This window comes from Brachionichthys hirsutus, chromosome 5, assembly GCF_040956055.1.
Source record: "Brachionichthys hirsutus isolate HB-005 chromosome 5, CSIRO-AGI_Bhir_v1, whole genome shotgun sequence".
Taxonomy (NCBI): domain Eukaryota; kingdom Metazoa; phylum Chordata; class Actinopteri; order Lophiiformes; family Brachionichthyidae; genus Brachionichthys; species Brachionichthys hirsutus.
In genome coordinates this window covers 14,585,778-14,604,726 of record NC_090901.1, presented here as the reverse complement: position 1 = coordinate 14,604,726, position 18,949 = coordinate 14,585,778, and the positions used below count along the sequence as shown (strand labels likewise).

General features: G+C 53.2%; 1 protein-coding gene across 1 annotated transcript; it reads right to left on the bottom strand.

Moving 5' to 3' along the window:
- Positions 1-999: 999 nt before the first annotated feature.
- sntb2 (syntrophin, beta 2) lies at positions 1,000-18,872 on the bottom strand. Its single transcript, XM_068739511.1, has 7 exons — positions 18,194-18,872; positions 8,793-8,994; positions 6,458-6,668; positions 4,021-4,163; positions 2,585-2,781; positions 1,222-1,412; positions 1,000-1,092 (listed from the first exon to the last, which is right to left on the bottom strand). The coding sequence occupies exons 1-7, from the start codon at positions 18,870-18,872 to the stop codon at positions 1,000-1,002; spliced, it is 1,716 nt and encodes a 571-aa protein (XP_068595612.1).
- Between the last annotated feature and the right edge of the window lie 77 nt (positions 18,873-18,949).

Genomic DNA, 18,949 nt, shown 5'->3' with positions numbered 1-18,949 from the left:
CGTGTCAAAGCTCGTCGCAGCGTGTCGCAGCGTGTCGAAGCGCGTCGCAGATCAAAGCGCGTCGCAGGTCGAAGCGTGTCGCAGCGTGTCGAAGCTCGTTGCAGCGTGTTGAAGCGTGTCGAAGCGCGTCGCAGGTCGAAGCGTGTCAAAGCTTGTTGCAGCGTGTCGAAGCGCGTCGCAGGTCGAAGCGCGTCGCAGCGTGTCGAAGCTCGTTGCAGCGTGTCGAAGCGTGTCGAAGCGCGTCGCAGGTCGAAGCGTGTCAAAGCTCGTTGCAGCGTGTCGCAGCGTGTCGAAGCTCGTTGCAGCGTGTCGCAGCTGAAACGCTCTTATTGTGTGAAATAAAAAACGTGACGAGAGCGTCGTCATCTGCGTGTGAAAAGGCACATTCAGCTCTTTAAAAGGACACATTGGAATAAAGGCAGAGTAGTGAAAACAACATTTACCAGCCTGCACTCAGCCAAGCATTAATCGTCTAAAAAAATCCATCCTTCCTTCCTTCCTTACTTACTTTCCTCCCTTCCTTTCTTTCCTTCTTTCCTATCCTTTCCTCCCTTCTTCCCTCCCTTCCTTTCTTTCCTTCTTTCCTATCCTTTCCTCCCTCCTTTCCTCCCTTCCTACCCCCCCCCCTCCCTTCCTATCCTTCCCTCCCCCCCCCCAGTCCCACTTTGCTTGAGGTGCACCAGTGATGGAATCTCAGGATCACACACTGAGAACGGACCTGAACACACCGTCTCACGGAATGTTCAGATGTTCTCTTAACGCCTCGTGACTTCAAGCAAAGCGCCATTTCCTTCTACCCGTAGGTCGCGGGGCGGTCGGAACAGGAGGCACATTTTTGAGACAATCAACACTACGAAGGGTTAAATACCCCCCCCTGCAGCTCCGGCTCAACGGCGGCTTTGAAGAGAAAAATCGGAAAGAGTTACACAAAAAAACGAATCAGCGTTTCGGGATTTCGTCTCGCTGTCCTCTCGTCCATGCTGCTGATTGGTTGTCGCTTCACGTCAGCAGACCCAAACGGGTCAGCTTGGCCGACAGGAAGGAGTGGAGGACGAAGACCACCGGCTTCGGACCCGAGTGCAGGTCGAACACCTGCAGGCGGGCAAAGGGGCAGAGTGAGGGGATCACTTCCCAATGCTTGAAACAGGTTTCTACAAAACGTCATGGAGTGGGACGCGAGCCAAACGGGCGCGTGTCCTCCGCGTGTCTCTGTCCACTCACCATTTCTCCCTCTGGGCCCCCGAAGTCAAGGTAGAGGTTGCGCATCCCGTCGTCGGCGGACATCCTCAGCTTCTCGTAGGGGTATCTGAACAGCACGGCGCCCGCGGACGGCTCGGCCTGCTCCCTCGCCACGGTGAAGCCCTTCTCATAGTGCAGCGTGAGGCGGACGTCCTGCCTGTTCAGCGTGCACCCTGACGGGGGCGGAGACAGGGAGGAGGAGCATGAGCGGGGGCTGAGACGGGGCTGATCACCCTTCGTCATCCTGGGGTAAAGTGGCGCCAACGCTGAAGTCGAGTTCTCCCCCTCGCCGACAGGGGCGTGGCTAACATCCAGGGGCGACAACACCAACCCGTATACAAGTTGGGTTTGTGTAAAAAAGAACTAGAAAAGCACTCAGAGAGCACAGACCTCCCCCAAGCAGCTCGTTCCCCTCCTACCTGGATCTACACCGTCCACACGGTGATCTGGATCAGCACCAGGAGGTTCTAGATTGTTCCTGGTATCTTTATACAAGATGTGGCTCAGTTGGTAGAGTGGGTCGTCCAGTGATCAGTAGGTCAGTGGTTCGAATCCCAGCGGGTCTGGCACCAGTCGCCCACTGGCGTGTGAATGGGTGAACACGAGGCTTAACTGTAAAGCGCTTTAAACATTTGTAGGAAAATCCAGTTTTGTTTTGTATCCAGACGGACATCCGGATCACTCTTAAGATTTAGACCAAGACCCGCCTCCAGATCTTTATTCATCCAGATCCGTCCAACGGTTTCTCTATAATCCTTCTAAGAAACAGAACCTCCTTGGCGGAGGTAAAAAAATAACTTCTACTTGACGTTAGCATGTTAGCACAAAGACAAAGGCGAGGCCACATCCTCTGTTTAAAGGTTGGGTTACTCACTTTAACACACTGCTGCTAACTGGAGTGTGTAGACACTAACCACACACACACACACACACACACACACACACGCACACAACGACAAACACTAATTCATCAACCACCATCGGCTCGGCGGTGTGTGCAGCGGTCGGGGATTCTATTGCGTCACATAAAGAGTTTACCGTGGGTTTAGAAGATAATAGCAGACCCAACTTACTGGATAAATATACGAGTTATCAGCTGAACAAAGGTCGGAGGGAGTGGAAACCAGGGGTCAAGCTCCGGGTCACAAAACCACAACAACAAGCTGAAGGAGGTGTGAGGACCTGCAGAAATGTACTGACGCATCTCCAAAGTCGTGTTCCACCTGCTTCGTACACTCCAGCCTCCACCAGGCCTTCTGGACCCCATGGGGAGGAGCGCTCGTTTTTCATTTCCTGTCATTGGGGGGGCTTCATTAACATTTAACCCTCTCTCACCCACACTCACCAATAGAGACTTCTTTGATGAGCTCAGCAGCAGCGTGGGCCCCCTGCACCAGGGCTCGTGTCCACGAGGACAGGTCCCAGTGGGTCTCCACCCGGAAGGTGTGCGACTCGATGCCCCGCCCTGTGCCCGTCCGAGTGGCAAAGACCAGGTCCGAGCCCTGGGCAGGGGAACTCCGGGCGTTTCCGGAGTGAACCAGTCTGGAGGGAACACACACATTTCAACACTCAAATACGGAAGGGCAGGTCAGTGATCATCAGCCCTGCGCTACAAATCCACAGGAGGACGTAGTTCTGTTACTGTGGATCCACAGGACGTAGTTCTGTTGCTGCGGATCCACAGGAGGACGTAGTTCTGTTACTGCAGATTCACAGGAGGACGTAGTTCTGTTACTGCGGATCCACAGGAGGACGTAGTTCTGTTACCGCGGATCCACAGGAGGACGTAGTTCTGTTACCGCGGATCCACAGGAGGACGTAGTTCTGTTACTGCGGATCCACAGGAGGACGTAGTTCTGTTACTGCGGATCCACAGAAGGACGTAGTTCTGTTACTGCGGATCCACAGAAGGACGTAGTTCTGTTACTGCAGATTCACAGGAGGACGTAGTTCTGTTACTGCGGATCCACAGGAGGACGTAGTTCTGTTACTGCGGATCCACAGGAGGACGTAGTTCTGTTACTGCAGATTCACAGGAGGACGTAGTTCTGTTACTGCGGATCCACAGGAGGACGTAGTTCTGTTACTGCAGATCCACATGAGGACGTAGTTCTGTTACTGTGGATCCACAGGAGGACGTAGTTCTGTTACTGCGGCTCCACAGGAGGACGTAGTTCTGTTACTGCAGATCCACATGAGGACGTAGTTCTGTTACTGTGGCTTTAATGGTTCCTGAAGTTGACACGCTGAGGGATCAATGCTCCATCAGCTGATTCTATTATTAATTGTATTATTTTGCTCCATAATTGTGACGCAATCAAAGAACGTCCCGACAACATTTCTAAAGTACAGAACTTAACACGGCCAATATCTCATGTTCAGTGTTGAGGTCAGTTCGTCCAAACTGAGTCTTCGTGTTTGAACCGTCCCGAATGGATTTGTTTGGTTTGTCATGAGACTTCTGCTCAGTTCTTCTTGTGACGCTCGTTAAAGTTGACGAAGGGTCCCACGCTCCCTTTTTGTTCCACAGGTGGGAGTTTCCATGGAGACGCGCGTTGTGAAGCCTCCCACACCGTCCTCTGTGTCTCACACTGAACCTCAGCTGGCGCCTTGCACAGAATTAACAGTGCATTTTCACAAATGTTCCGCCCAACAGCGCTTTGATGTCGTTAAATATCAGAGACAGGGAGTTAAAGATCTTATCAAAATGCTAACAGCCTGAGCTCTGTTCTGGGACGGATGTCTCAGGACATCGTGTCCATGTCCGTCGGCTGTCGTTACCTCGTGGCCAGCAGCGGGTGGGTGAGTAAAGGCGAGGCCCAGGACTCTCTGGTCCACGGCACCGACTCAAACAGCAGGATGTCCTTCTCCGTCAGGGCCATGACCAGGGGTCTGTACTGCAGCCGCCCGGCGTCCAGCTGGAGCTGAAGAGAGACACGTCAGTCCTTTCATCTCCAACGGGTACAGCGGAACAAAGGAACGTCACCGAATCATGGGCTCCGACAAGAAACGGTGCGAAGCGGCGGTCAAGATGAACTGAGACGGACGGAGGCACCATCAAAGCCAAAGGGTTCAAAGCAAGCGTGAGCTGGGCATGAATCAAAGTGCTCCTGGTTTTCACCAGTGCGGCTGCATCGCGCAGTGAGAGTGAAAGCTCCGAGTCCACATTTACAGAACCGGAAAATCCCGGAATTCCTACAGAGGATTATGGGATTACCTCGATTGCGTCGACATTCAACAGGTTTCACGAGAGTCCTTTGATAATGACTGACTTTTATTGCTTTAAATCACATGTGTCAAACAGGCGGCCCGCAAGGAGGTTCTGTCATGCCCGCAGGATGAATTTTTTTGGGGGGGAATATATATATATATATTATTAAATGCTTTTCAAGAATTATCGGCTAGGGGGCGCACTGTTTTGGTCAGAGTCGAAGAAACGCATCACTGAGACAGACCAAACAAAGACCAGACTGCAGGACTGCTGTGAGAGTCTGAGAGACGTTTCAGGTATTTGGTGAACCTGAGACAGAACTTCCTGTTTTTGCTCACCTTTCACAGGTAAAGCTTCTGATGTGTCGACATCCAGCTAGAAATATTTGATCTGCAATGTGACGCAGATCTGAAGGGCAGATTAGCCTCCGTAGGTCTGGATACATTTGATCAGTATCTATTGCAGGAACCCCGAATGAACAGCCCTGCTGCACAGAACTGTGCACGTTTGGGACGACCTACCTTTGTGAACACATTTAGTCAGTAATGATCAATAAAACTAAAATGCGTTCAAGGCTCACACACAAGCACTTCAATGACATTCTGAGAGTGACAGCTAGTCGGGACATGACGCCTGATGCAGATGCACCTGTGCAGGCCAGAAGATGCCAAGTTTCAGGACCAAAACCAAAGCAGTGTAGACGAGACTAACGCCTTTAGATGCTGCCTGAGACACTGTTTGCACTGAAAGAATGCAGCTCTGTGAAGATGAGTCCCTCCTGTGGTGATTTAATGTTAGTGAACAGCTTCAGTAGCAGAGAGCATGCTGGGATGCTACTGTTCATGCAGCTCCATGCATGCTCAGCATGCATTGTGTGTGTGTGTTTCATGTATGAAGGTTACACAAGTTGAAGTTTACAGGACAGGTGAATACTTCCTTCCTTACACATTTAATAGCACTCTCTTTAGTTGTAAGCTGCAGGCAGGGATTCAATTTAGATTTGATATGCACATGTGTAAATGTTTAAAAAGCACTTTCTTTATAAGTCTCATTTAATCTTAAAGTGCATTACTATATTGTTCAGTACCAATTGCTTGTTAAAGTTTTGTGCCTTCGTACAATCAATGGGATCAGTTGCAATGCATGTGAATGATAAAAGTAAATTGCACGATTCTCTAAAGAAATCTGAGGTGTTTCATGAAATGTTTTGTAAAAGAATAGTTCATTAAATATCAAGTTTTTCCTCATGTTTTTTTTACTTCTTTATACTAAAACAAAGGAAAGACATGACATTTTTAATGGTCCGGCCCACTTGACGTCGTCCTAGTCTGTATGCGGCCCGCGAAGTGAAATGAGTTTGACACGCCTGCTTTAAATGCACCACAGACTCGATTGATGTGAAACTCATCTGGAGGAATTCCTGCCGGGTTGGTTGTTGGTTCAAACACCAGCATCACCCGAGGCACAGCAAAGTCACCATCTCTCCCTCTTTCCTGATTCATGAGGTTCAAAAACGGCAAAAAAACAGGCTTGTTGTTTTAAAAGCTAAATATGATGTCACAGGGAATTTGACCTTTGACGGTAGTAAATTCATCATTTTGGACGACCAATTGCACAATATGGGTGAAATGCTCCGATAGATATGTCCACCAAGGAGGTTCTGCTTCTGTTGTTTGTCTGTCCACGTTTCGGCCATAGATCGCTGGCTGAAGTTTAACCATGAGCAGAGGTCACATGAACGGGACAAACCCAAAACGGCGAGAGACGTCTGGCAACGCCACGATAGAAGAAGTGGCTTCCTGCCTTCCTAAAACACCCTGCGGTTGCCATGTTTGGTGAGATGTTCCTCGTGTCAGACAATGCTGACTCATCTTTTTGCAAAAAGAAACTAACACATTATGAAATAAATCTCCTTTTCTTTTTTTGCTATTTACAATCGTGAAATGTTCCCGCGAACAAACTGCAGCTGCTCTACGACAGGCCTGGAAGGCGGCACGCTGGGATTACCTGCTCAGCCAGCCAGCCGATGTGCTTCAGGTGGGGGTGGGCGGAGGTGGAGGACGAGGCCCCCAGGTAGGCGTTGATGTGAGCCAGCGTCTGCGGCAGCAGGGCGGCGATGTTGGTGTGGACGGCCGTGAACCAGGAGCTGGCGGAGGGGCCGTCCTTGCAGCGCAGCACCGCCGTGTGCTGCCCGTCGGGGGAGTGCAGCTCCAGCAGCCTGGAACGGGACGCAGGAAATGGAGCTCCGCATCATCATCATCCCCATCATCATCATCACCATAATCACCATCATCACCATCACCATCATCATCATCATCCCCACCATCATCATCATCACCACCATCATCATCATCATCACCACCATCATCATCATAATCATCACCATAATCACCATAATCACCATCATCATCACCATCACCACCATCATCATCATCATCCTCATCCCCACCATCATCATCATCACCACCATCATCATCATAATCATCACCATAATCACCATCATCACCATCATCATCATCATCACCATAATCACCATCACCATCATCATCCTCATCATCATCACCATCATCATCATCACCACCACCATCACCATCATCATCACCATCACCATCATCACCATCATAATCACCATCATCACCATCATCATCACCATCATCACCATCATCATCATCACCATAATCACCATCATCATCATCATCCTCATCATCACCATCATCATCACCATCATCATCACCATCACCATCATCACCATCATAATCACCATCATCACCATCATCATCACCATCATCACCATCACCATCATCATCACCATCATCACCATCATCACCATCATAATCACCATCACCATCACCATCATCATCACCACCATCATCATCACCATCATAATCACCATCACCATCATCATCATCATCATCATAATCACCATCATCACCATCATCATCACCATCACCACCATCACCATAATCACCATCATCATCCTCATCATCCTCATCATCACCATCATCATCACCATCATCATCACCATCACCATCATCACCATCATAATCACCATCATCACCATCATCACCATCACCATCATCATCACCATCATCATCACCATCATCATCACCATCATCACCATCATCACCATCATAATCACCATCACCATCACCATCATCATCACCACCATCATCATCACCATCATAATCACCATCACCATCATCACCATCACCATCACCACCACCATCACCATCATCATCACCATCATCATCACCATCATCATCACCATCATAATCACCATCATCATCACCATCATCACCATCATCATCATCACCACCATCATCATCACCATCATAATCACCATCACCATCATCATCATCACCACCACCATAATCACCATCATCATAATCACCATCATCATCATCATCATCATCACCACCATCATCACCATCATCACCATAATCACCACCATCATCATCATCACCATCATCACCATCATCATCATCATCACCATAATCACCACCATCACCATCATCATCATCACCATAATCACCATCATCACCATCATCATCATCACCACCATCACCATCATCATCATCACCACCATCATCACCATCATCACCATCATCATCACCACCACCATCACCATCATCATCATCACCACCATCACCACCATCATCATCATCGTGTGTGTGTGGCCGATCCTTCTGAATGAAACAGCAATAACATGTTTCTACGCTGCTGCTGCTGCTTACGTACGATAATTTATGAGCCATGTTTCCATGGCGACACAAATAGCTCCTAGCATGAACGCTAGCCGTGGATGAGCATGGCAAATGGTCACTGGATTTCTATTGATTATGAAACGTAAAAAAAAAACATTCCTGATCACAATAAATTACGATTCTCATTTATCAGAATCAACGAACTGCAATAGAAATAGAATACAATAGAATACACGCCGTCCCGCACGCCGTCCCGCACGCCGTCCCGCACGCCGTCCCGCAGGCCGTCCCACACGCGTCCCGCTCACCGTCCCGCTCGCCGTCCCGCAGGCCATCCCACACGCCGTCCCGCACGCCGTCCCGCACGCCGTCCCGCACGCCGTCCCGCACGCCGTCCCGCACGCCGTCCCGCACGCCGTCCCACACGCAGTCCCGCTCACCGTCCCGCTCGCCGTCCCGCAGGCCGTCCCGCAGGCCGTCCCGCACGCCGTCCCACTCGCCGTCCACAGGCCGTCCCACACGCCGTCCCACACGCCGTCCCACACGCCGTCCCACACACCGTCCCACACGCCGTCCCACACACCATCCCGCTCGCCGTCCCACACGCCGCTCCACCACTGAGGCGCTGCCACTCATACCTGCTCTCCAGGTCCGGCATGGTGAGGTTCCTGCTGATGAAGCACATCTTCAGGTTGATCACCTTCCGGTCTTTGGAGGAGGAGCAGCCGGAGTCTTCGCTCCCGCTGTAGCTGGGCGACTGAGGCCGGAGGCCGTCCCACGGCAGGTCGGCCACCAGGGACGGCTTCTTGAAGAGCGGAGACACCTCACGGATGTACTTGACTGAGGAGAGAACACAGGAGGGCGTCGAACGTGAGACGAGCGGATCCTTGAGCATTGAGCGTCCGGCTGCTCGAGGAAAGTTGCCCGGGAAGGCGGGGCTTTGATTCGCACCACCATCAGCTTGTAAATACGAGCCGGGGGGGGGGGGGGGGGGGGGGGGGAGTTTTGTGTTTTCCCAGCTACGTTTTAATCTCGCGTAATTATTCACTCTGCAGCGTGATCAGACCCGATTCTGGCCAAGAACTGGGACTAGAAACATTTGCTGCCATCTTCCTGCTTGTCTTCACCGGACGTCCCCCCCTCAAGTCCTCCCTTTCCTGCTTGTCTTCACCGGACGTCCCCCCCCTCAAGTCCTCCCTTTCCTGCTTGTCTTCACCGGACGTCCCCCCCTCAAGTCCTCCCTTTCCTGCGTGTCTTCACCGGACGTCCCCCCCTCAAGTCCTCCCTTTCCTGCTTGTCTTCACCGGACGTCCCCCCCCTGAAGTCCTCCCTTTCCTGCTTGTCTTCACCGGACGTCCCCCCGCTCAAGTCCTCCCTTTCCTGCGTGTCTTCACCGGACGTCCCCCCGCTCAAGTCCTCCCTTTCTAGCGTGTCTTCACCGGACGCCCCCCCCCTCAAGTCCTCCCCTTCCAGCGTGCCTTCACCGGACGTCCCCCCCTTCCTGCATGTCTTCACTGGACGTCCCCTCAAGCCCTCCCTTTCCAGCGTGTCTTCACCAGACGTCCCCCCCCTCAAGTCCTCCCATTCCAGCGTGTCTTCACCAGACGTCCCCCCCTCAAGTCCTCCCCTTCCTGCGTGTCTTCACCGGACGTCCCCCCCTCAAGTCCTCCCATTCCAGCGTGTCTTCACCAGACGTCCCCCCCTCAAGTCCTCCCCTTCCTGCATGTCTTCACTGGACGTCCCCTCAAGCCCTCCCTTTCCAGCGTGTCTTCACCAGACGTCCCCCCCCTCAAGTCCTCCCATTCCAGCGTGTGTCTTCACCAGACGTCCCCCCCTCAAGTCCTCCCCTTCCTGCGTGTCTTCACCGGACGTCCCCCCCCCCAAGCCCTCCCTTTCCTGCATGTCTTCACCGGACGTCCCCCCGCTCAAGTCCTCCCTTTCCTGCGTGTCTTCACCGGACATCCCCCCCTCAAGTCCTCCCCTTCCTGCATGTCTTCACCGGACGTCCCCCCCTCAAGTCCTCCCTTTCCTGCTTGTCTTCACCGGACGTCCCCCCCTTCCTGCATGTCTTCACCGGACGTCCCCCCCTCAAGTCCTCCCTTTCCTGCTTGTCTTCACCGGACGTCCCCCCCTCAAGTCCTCCCCTTCCTGCATGTCTTCACCAGACGTCACCCCCCTCAAGTCCTCCCATTCCAGCGCGTCTTCACCAGACGTCCCCCCCCTCAAGTCCTCCCCTTCCTGCGTGTCTACACCGGACGTCCCCCCCCCCTCAAGCCCTCCCTTTCCAGCGTGTCTTCACCGGACGTCCCCCCCCTCAAGCCCTGCCCTTCCTGCGTGTCTTCACCGGACGTCCCCCCCTCAAGTCCTCCCTTTCCAGCGTGTCTTCACCAGACGTCCCCCCCCTCAAGCCCTGCCCTTCCTGCGTGTCTTCACCGGACGTCCCCCCCTCAAGTCCTCCCTTTCCAGCGTGTCTTCACCAGACGTCCCCCCCCTCAAGTCCTCCCTTTCCAGCGTGTCTTCACCAGACGTCCCCCCCTCAAGTCCTCCCTTTCCAGCGTGCCTTCACCGGACGTCCCCCCCCTCAAGTCCTCCCTTTCCAGCGTGTCTTCACCGGACGTCCCCCCCCTCAAGTCCTCCCTTTCCAGCGTGTCTTCACCGGACGTCCCCCCCCTGAAGTCCTCCCTTTCCAGCGTGTCTTCACCAGACGTCCCCCCCTCAAGTCCTCCCTTTCCAGCGTGTCTTCACCGGACGTCCCCCCCCTCAAGTCCTCCCTTTCCAGCATGTCTTCACCGGACGTCCCCCCCCTGAAGTCCTCCCTTTCCAGCATGTCTTCACCGGACGTCCCCTCAAGTCCCCCCCCAGCTGTGAGTTCAGCCAGTCGAAGAATGGCTTTCGAACCCGTGCGTTTGGTTCACTTTCCAGATTTGGTCGCGTGGCCTCGAACGCCTCCCAGCCCGACAGGAACTCAGTAACGTGCCTTCGCTGGCTCCAGCACGCTTTCCTGTGTGTGTGTGTGTGTGTGTGTGTGTGTGTGTTGGACTGTATGAAACCTGAGACGAGTGGTGAGGTCATTCTTGAACGTAGATATCAGGTCAGTGAAAGTGTGTGTAGCTCAATAAGAGACAGGGTTTAATGCTGAGGTTGCTGCACGAGTCCCTGCATGCTTGTGTGTCCATTATGCATAGTAGGGGGGCGGGGTCACATGACCTGAGTGACTGAGAACCTACACAGACATGCAGGGCGGCGTCGTTTGTAATGCTGAGCCAATGAGATTCATGCGAACGGAAGTGTTTGGCCCGAGGAAGGGAGAGAGAGAGCGATCCTGAATGTCCTCGTTGAGGTGGACGAGGACGTCTCCGCCGCAGGCCTCACGACAGTAACGAGAGACACGGAGACACGAGCCGCTCTGCGGTTCCACATGTTTATACAGCTTCAAATACTAGGAGAGCAGCTCGGAGAGCTTCGCCGTCCTGGGAACACTTCAGAGGAAGAAATGTTCCACGGACAGAGACAGAGTCTAAGACAGTGGGGACAAAACCCAGAGAGACGTCCGGAAGCTAATCAGACGAGCTCTGTGATTATATTGGGAGAAATGCTAAATACAGTGTCATCAGCACAGTAGCAATCCAGTGCAAAGTCAAAAGGTCAAGGCCCTAGAACGGCGCCCTGGGAGACTCCGCAGCAGCAACATTAACCCTCCACAGAGCCGATGGTGCAGAATCTCACATGTTGATGTGAGAACTGAAGCCGCCTCGAGGATGAGAAGTGAAACGCCTGAGACGGAAAACGACCCGCTGCTTCCAAGCTAACCTGAAAGCGGAGGTTCCAACCTTTCTGAGGTACCCCCCCCTTACAAAAGTAATATCTCATAACGAGGAAGAATGCAATTTATACTAAATCTGAGCAACGCATTTATCCTGTTAAAGTGTTTAAAGGTATTTTTATTCTTATTATTATGTGCAGCAGGCGACGCATTCACACGCATTCACACGCATTCTACGAGTCAACAAAGGTTTTCCAGAAACGGAGAAGGTGTAGGATTGAACGTGGAAAGATTACTTTGATAATTCCTGTTGGAAAGTACAGGGACATTTCAATACAGGAATAAAAACTATACTCAACACTTCCTCTACCATGATTGGAGATTTGCATTTTTCTTTAAAGTTGATGTTATTTTGTTTTAAAGATTGAATTTGTTTCAAAATTCTTGACAATCTTAACCTAGAAACTCTTTTGTTATAATATGTCTGACCAACAATGACCTCTTCTACTAAAGCCGACAAGGAGATCCGTGTTTCCCGAGTCCGGGGATTCCGGCGAGTGAAGATGTGACCCGACAATAGGCCGAATGGGACAGACGACCTCCTCTCCTCCGGTTACAACAACCTTCGTAAGCCGTTCCGTTATACATGTCAAATTAAGTCCCTTTTTTTTTTGTCTCCTCAAGGCCTTGCATCCGACCAACAGCCTGATTGACCGGATCGATGGATGGGTAAGGCGGTCCAGCCCTTACGGTGCCAGACGACACCGCTAACGCTGCGACGGCGGTGTGGCGGGAGAACAGCATCTCCACGGTTCTCCCACCGTCCATCCCATTTCGTTCCGCATCACATATTCCCCACTCTGTCCTGACAACTCGAGAACTTCCCGTCCAGATAAACCGCCTTTGGTGCTGCTGGGTTCTGCCAGCAGCTCCGCTTCCTCTAATGAGGTGTGCACGGCGCAGAACAACGCCTCATTGTGCGTGCCGTACTGTGCAGGAGGGGACGCGAACCAACCGCCCCATGAGGGCAGCTCAACTCGCTCTGTTGAGGAAAAGAATAGCAAAGGCGACCCGCCTGCTTCTAAAGGAAAGGCCAGAACGATGACGTCATCGCCTACAGAACAGCAAGTCAGGCAGTCGAACCCAGCATCTGTGTGCCCCCCCCCCCCAAACATTCCCTGCGGTCTGGCTGCTGCTCCCGCCTCCTCCCGTTTCTCCTCCGTCTCTGCTGCACCCCTCGCCCTTCCCTCCTCCCTCCCTCCGTCTTCACCTTTTCTGCTTTCCTCCATAGCTGCAGGCTGCAGGGGTGGGAATCGAACCAGCAACCTTTCACCGAGTGGGTGACTGCGCCGCATCCTAAACAGCAGCTGGTACCAAGAGACGGTCGAGTTGCTATAGAAACACACTCGCGTCCCAAACGCGTCCCGACGTCACATCCGGTCGCTCTGGCTCCACTCTGGATCGAATCCCTTCCAAGGGAGGCCGCTTTGAACTCGGGTCAATCACATCCCGGTCCCGGAAGCGGAGCAGCTCAACGGGATTCAGCCGTCGTTCGGAACGCCAGCCAATCAGACTATTGGTTATCAATGCCAAGACACAAAATCAGAAGCTTTCCCAGCCATGGATTTGGGAGTAGAACCATTAAAGGTCGAGGCGCTGTCCTATCTGCAGAGCGGAGACGCTGTCCTTTGTCCAGAGCGGAGACACTATCCTATCTGCAGAGTGGAGACGCTGTCCTTTGTCCAGAGGGGAGACACTGTCCTATCTGCAGAGGGGAGACACTGTCCTTTGTCCAGAGGGGAGACGCTGTCCTTTCTCCAGAGTGGAGACGCTGTCCTTTCTCCAGAGTGGAGACGCTGTCCTTTCTCCAGAGTGGAGATGCTGTCCTTTGTCCAGAGTGGAGACACTGTCCTATCCGATGCATTGAGTGGAATAAATCCAAAGCTTTGTCTGGATGAAGCAAAGATTCCGTTGAGAGAATGTTCTGCATCATCTCCAGAGTTTTCTTTCTTCCTGTGAGGGAAACGAGCGCTCCTTTTTGGATTGAACAAAACAAACAAATGTACCATTTCATGACAGGCTTTGGTTTTAAAGAGCAGCACGCCGGTCCGAGGGCTCGGCGCCGCTTTAATAAACTGGTTGGATGGGGTCTCGTCTTTTATCCCGTGTAAATGAACTCCATCTGGGACATTTCAAACGCAGACTAATTACAACTAAATCTAAACGAACCTAATGAATCGATCAAGAAATGCAGTATTTATAATACAATGTGATTAAAAAAGGAGCTGCTGTGTTTTAGGTGCCAAGAACGTTGCGTTGACCTTGGCTGGCGGTTCAAGCCCCGCCCCCCCAGTCCACATGCCGATGTGTCCTTGAGCAAGAGCGACATGCATCCCGCTCAGCTCGTGTGAGACTTCATCAGCTCCACATCACATACATCATTACTTCAACCGGCTGAGCACGAAGGGGCTGCATCCCAAGTCTGCCCTGAGGGACACCAGACCTTTCCAGTGTCCGGTTAGCTCATGCTGGACTTTAGCATGGCTTCGCTAACAGCCTTCACACAAGCATACAGAGATCTCAAAGGGGCCCGGCCCATTTCAGGCCGCACAAACCCGCGAGACAGACGAGCGGCACGGTGAATGGACGGTTGGCTGGGGACGGGACTCGGACAAAAGAAAAAGTAGTTCCTCGTCACGGCTGTTCCCGTCGCATCAATGTCCTCTGTGTCCGTTTGTGTCCCTCCAATTACTGACCCAAAGGTTCATCCTGCGTCTCTGACCCGATGAGACACGAGAGGCTGCAGCAAGCTTTGACTAATCATGAGGACGAATGGGATTTGATCAGCTGGTCCAGAGCGGGGGATTAACCAGCTGCACGTCACGTGGAGACGAATGTCCCGCACCACAAGGCGGGACATTCCTTCTCATCTCTTAGTTAATTTCACATCAATTAGCTTCTATTAAAAGCAGCTAAATCAAAGGGACATGGTGATCAGGATCAGCACCAGGAGGTTCTAGATTGTTCTCGGTATCTTTATTCACCAACCATGAAAAGTCAAAGTGAATCAGAGTTGATGTGTATTTTTAACTGATTCTTGAATAAATAAATGGGTTTTAATGTCAAAATGTAATATTTTTATATGTAATGTTCCTGAGCTCATTCTGGATCAGATCCAGAAGACATGTTTCATGATGGTTCATATCGGAACCAGCCAGATGGCCCCGCAGACATTCTTGCATTCTAGAGACGGCCGCCGCCCAAGCGTTGGAGACACGATTGTCTTCAAATCGGCAGTGAAGCGGTTAACCCGGGCTTCTCCTCATTCGGACTTGAGACGTGCCACGCGTTGACCACTTCCAACAGTCCATCCTCGTCAGTATTCATCCGGCGTTCATTCCGAGCCATTAAACGCCGCATTTAGCCGTTCTCGGCCTGGATTTTCCAGAGCCCAGAGGCTCTGGGAACGCTCTCCCGGCGTTCCGCTCTCCTAGCGATCAAAACGGTGCTACACCAGCGCAGTTCAGGATCTGAACTCATGTCCACGGAGCCATCAACATGTATGTCTCGTTATGCTCAGTGGCGCGTCCCCCGCCTGGTTGGCGTCCCCGGCCTGCTTGGCGTCCCCCGCCTGGTTGGCGTCCCCGGATGTTTGCTTTGCTTTGCTTTCAGAGACTGAAACATGAAGTAAATGTTCCACAGAACCAAAGAGGGTAGTTAAAAGAGGCGGTGGCAGCGTTCCCGACATGCAGATCGGCGGTCCAACCCCGGGAACGGGCCCAGCGGCGAACAGAACCATCCAGGAGCTGGTTCCCCTCAGCAGAGCTGCACACAGGCTCAGTTTCATCTGGCAAAGCCAATGATTAGAGGTCTCGGGTCTAAAACGCTGACTGGGAAGAACGCCGGCCAGCAAATATGCAAATCAGAGCATGTTCCGTGTGGATGTGTGACATCACCACGCCACAAAGCTGCATTCTTCATAATCCAACCGGGATTTGATCAGTACCGACCAAAACAAACAAGACTTCGATACCAAAAGGTCCAGACTTTAATCCAATAAAACCTAAAGTATATATATATATATATATATACACACACACACACACACTACACTCCCACCCGAGCGCAGGCACATAATGGCATCACACTTCATTGAGTGGCTCCGGCCTCGTTAGCCATGGTTGCCATGGTTATCTGGTCTCAGCGCTAACCGAGAGAGTAGCATTTCAAACAAATGCGCTGCAACGAATGCGACAATTGCACGAACACTGACTTTTTATTTCTCCTCAGAAAACGCAGGACGCGGCTTAGCGGCAAAGTTAGGGCTGTTAAAGTAAAGTAACGTAAAGTAACGTAAAGTAACGTAAAGTAACGTAAAGTCGCGGGACTGACCCCGGAGAGCTTTAGGAACTTTTACAGCAGCTACACAGAGGGAATGCTGGGTTCTACAGAAACGCACACTATTGTGTTGTTGTTTTTTCTCAACAAAGGGATGGTGGTTCAGGAAGTACTCTGATACTATTTACTTATATAAAAGTACCTCTCCTCCTCTGTTACTACATACAGTAAGCAGAACTTCTCAGGCGTTCAGAGTTTTCCTCAATTCCACTCGTGATTATTCCCTTCATTCATCGAAAGTTGTCAAAGTTCTGACAGCCGAGAAAAGTCGTGCTAATGCTGCGTTGCCAAGCAACAGTCCTTTATTTCAGACTGCAGGACTCCGGCAGGCGGAGGGCAAAGGTCGGTTTAGTGTTGGGTCTCGTTCTCGTCTCGGAATCAAAGGCATTTTTACGGGGACTCTGGATTTTTGATCCGGTAGAGACAAGGACAGTCCTCCCGTGATAAGTGAGAAACGCTGCCTTCCCGGTGCCACGCAGTCTTTATGACCCCTGGAGTGACCCCTGGAGTGACCCCCCCCGTGGATGACGCGACCCCCGGAACATTAGCCATTAAAAATGTCGCCAAACTCCTCAATCATTAAGTTTGGTCTCTAAAATGATCAGGATTCCATCTGGAAACGACGCGTCAGCGAGGCGACTAATTACAGAAACCGCTGACACAGCGTGAACATTTCACAGTCGCTTTACAGCCAAGCTAGCTTGTTAGCATGGTCAAAGGACCATCCTGTCTCACCCTCCTCACCTCTAGAACCAGGCAGGACCATCCTGTCTCACCCTCCTCATCTCTAGAACCAGGCAGGACCATCCTGTCTCACCCTCCTCATCTCTAGAGCCAGGCAGGACCATCCTGTCTCACCCTCCTCACCTCTAGAGCCAGGCAGGACCATACACGAAGCCAGTAAAGCGTCCCCCGGTAAAGCGTCCCCCGGCAAAGCTTCCTCCGGTGAAGCGTCCCCCGGTAAAGCACCCCCCGGTAAAGCATCCTCCGGTAAAGCGTCCCCCCCGGCAAAGCGTCCCCCGGCGAGGCGTCCCCCGGCGAGGCGTCCTCCGGCGAGGCGTCCTCCGGCGAGGCGTCCTCCGGCGAGGCGTTCTCCGGCGAGGCGTCCTCCGGCGAGGCGTCCTCCGGTGAGGCGTTCTCCGGTGAGGCGTCCTCCGGTGAGGCGTCCTCCGGTAAAGCGTCCCCCGGTAAAGCGTCCCCCGGTAAAGCGTCCTCCGGTAAAGCGTCCTCCGGTAAGGCGTCCCCCGGTAAAGCGTCCTCCGGTAAAGCGTCCCCCGGTAAAGCGTCCCCCGGTAAAGCGTCCCCCGGTAAAGCGTCCTCCGGTAAAGCGTCCCCCGGTAAAGCGTCCCCCGGTAAAGCGTCCTCCGGTAAAGCGTCCTCCGGTAAAGCATCCCCCGGTAAAGCGTCCTCCGGTAAAGCGTCCCCCGGTAAAGCGTCCTCCGGTAAAGCGTCCCCCGGTAAAGCGTCCTCCGGTAAAGCGTCCTCCGGTAAAGCGTCCCCCGGTAAAGCGTCCTCCGGTAAAGCGTCCCCCGGTAAAGCGTCCCCCGGTAAAGCGTCCTTCGCTGCGGTCGCTTTTCCGGTTTACAGTAATCAAAGGCTTTCGGTTTGTTCTCTCAGAGCCTCTAGATTCGGATCACGTGACATTTGGTGAAAGTTAAAGTTGAGACCCGCTGTGCAGCCTGGGGGGGGGGCACAGGTGAGGCCCCCCCGGGCTGCGTGAAACGCACCTTCAAAGCTCACCGGGACGCTCCTCCACGGAGCAACTGGTGCTCCGGAGAGTCCGGACTTGAGAATCGGAACCGACCCGAATCACGGCGCCTTTCTACGGGACACCCGTCTCGGCCTTCGCCGTCCCCGCCCTCGCGTTGTCCGACTTACCCTCCAGCGTCACTTCTTTCCCCGCCTTCTTGAGCGCCTGCACCGCCAGGTCGTGCGTCGCCTCCCGGAGGTCGTTGCCGTTCACCGACAGGATCGCGTCGCCCACGCGGAGAGCCCGACTCTGGTCGGCGGCGAGCCCCGGGAAGATCTTGGAGATGAGGATGGGCATCCGGTTCTCGCGGCCCCCCTTGATACTGATCCCCAGCCCGCCGGACTCCTGTTTCACAACCCGGACTTTACGCACGGCCTCCGAGGAGCCGTCCAGACTGACGGGATGGTCGCCGAAGCTGGAGCCGGGGCTTCCGTAGCTGGAGCCGGGGCTCCCGAAGTCGGAGCTGGTGCCGTTATTCGGGTACTTCCCGGGACTGTTCAGACCGTAGTTCCCGTCGTATTGACCGCGACTGGCGCCCCCGCGCCCCGGACTGCTGCTGCGCCCCCGACCCCCGTGGTTCTGGTTCTGGTTCTGGTTCTGGTTCCCCGGGTCGTTTCCGTTCGACATGCCATTCCGCAGGCCCGCCGAAGAGTTGCCGTCCCAGCGGTGGCCCCCCTGCCCGGGGGGCTCCGCCTCGGCCGTCAGGGCCAGCGCCTCTCGGCTGAGTTCGGCGGCGACCCGGATCCAGCGGTCCCGGAGCAGCAGGTCCAGTTGGCCGTTCTTGTCCGCTCTGGTCCAGACGGCCATTCCCGGACGGTTCGGCTGAGCTCACGCGAAACTCTTCATCAACTTTTCTTTCACGGCGCGCACACGCAGCGACGAGG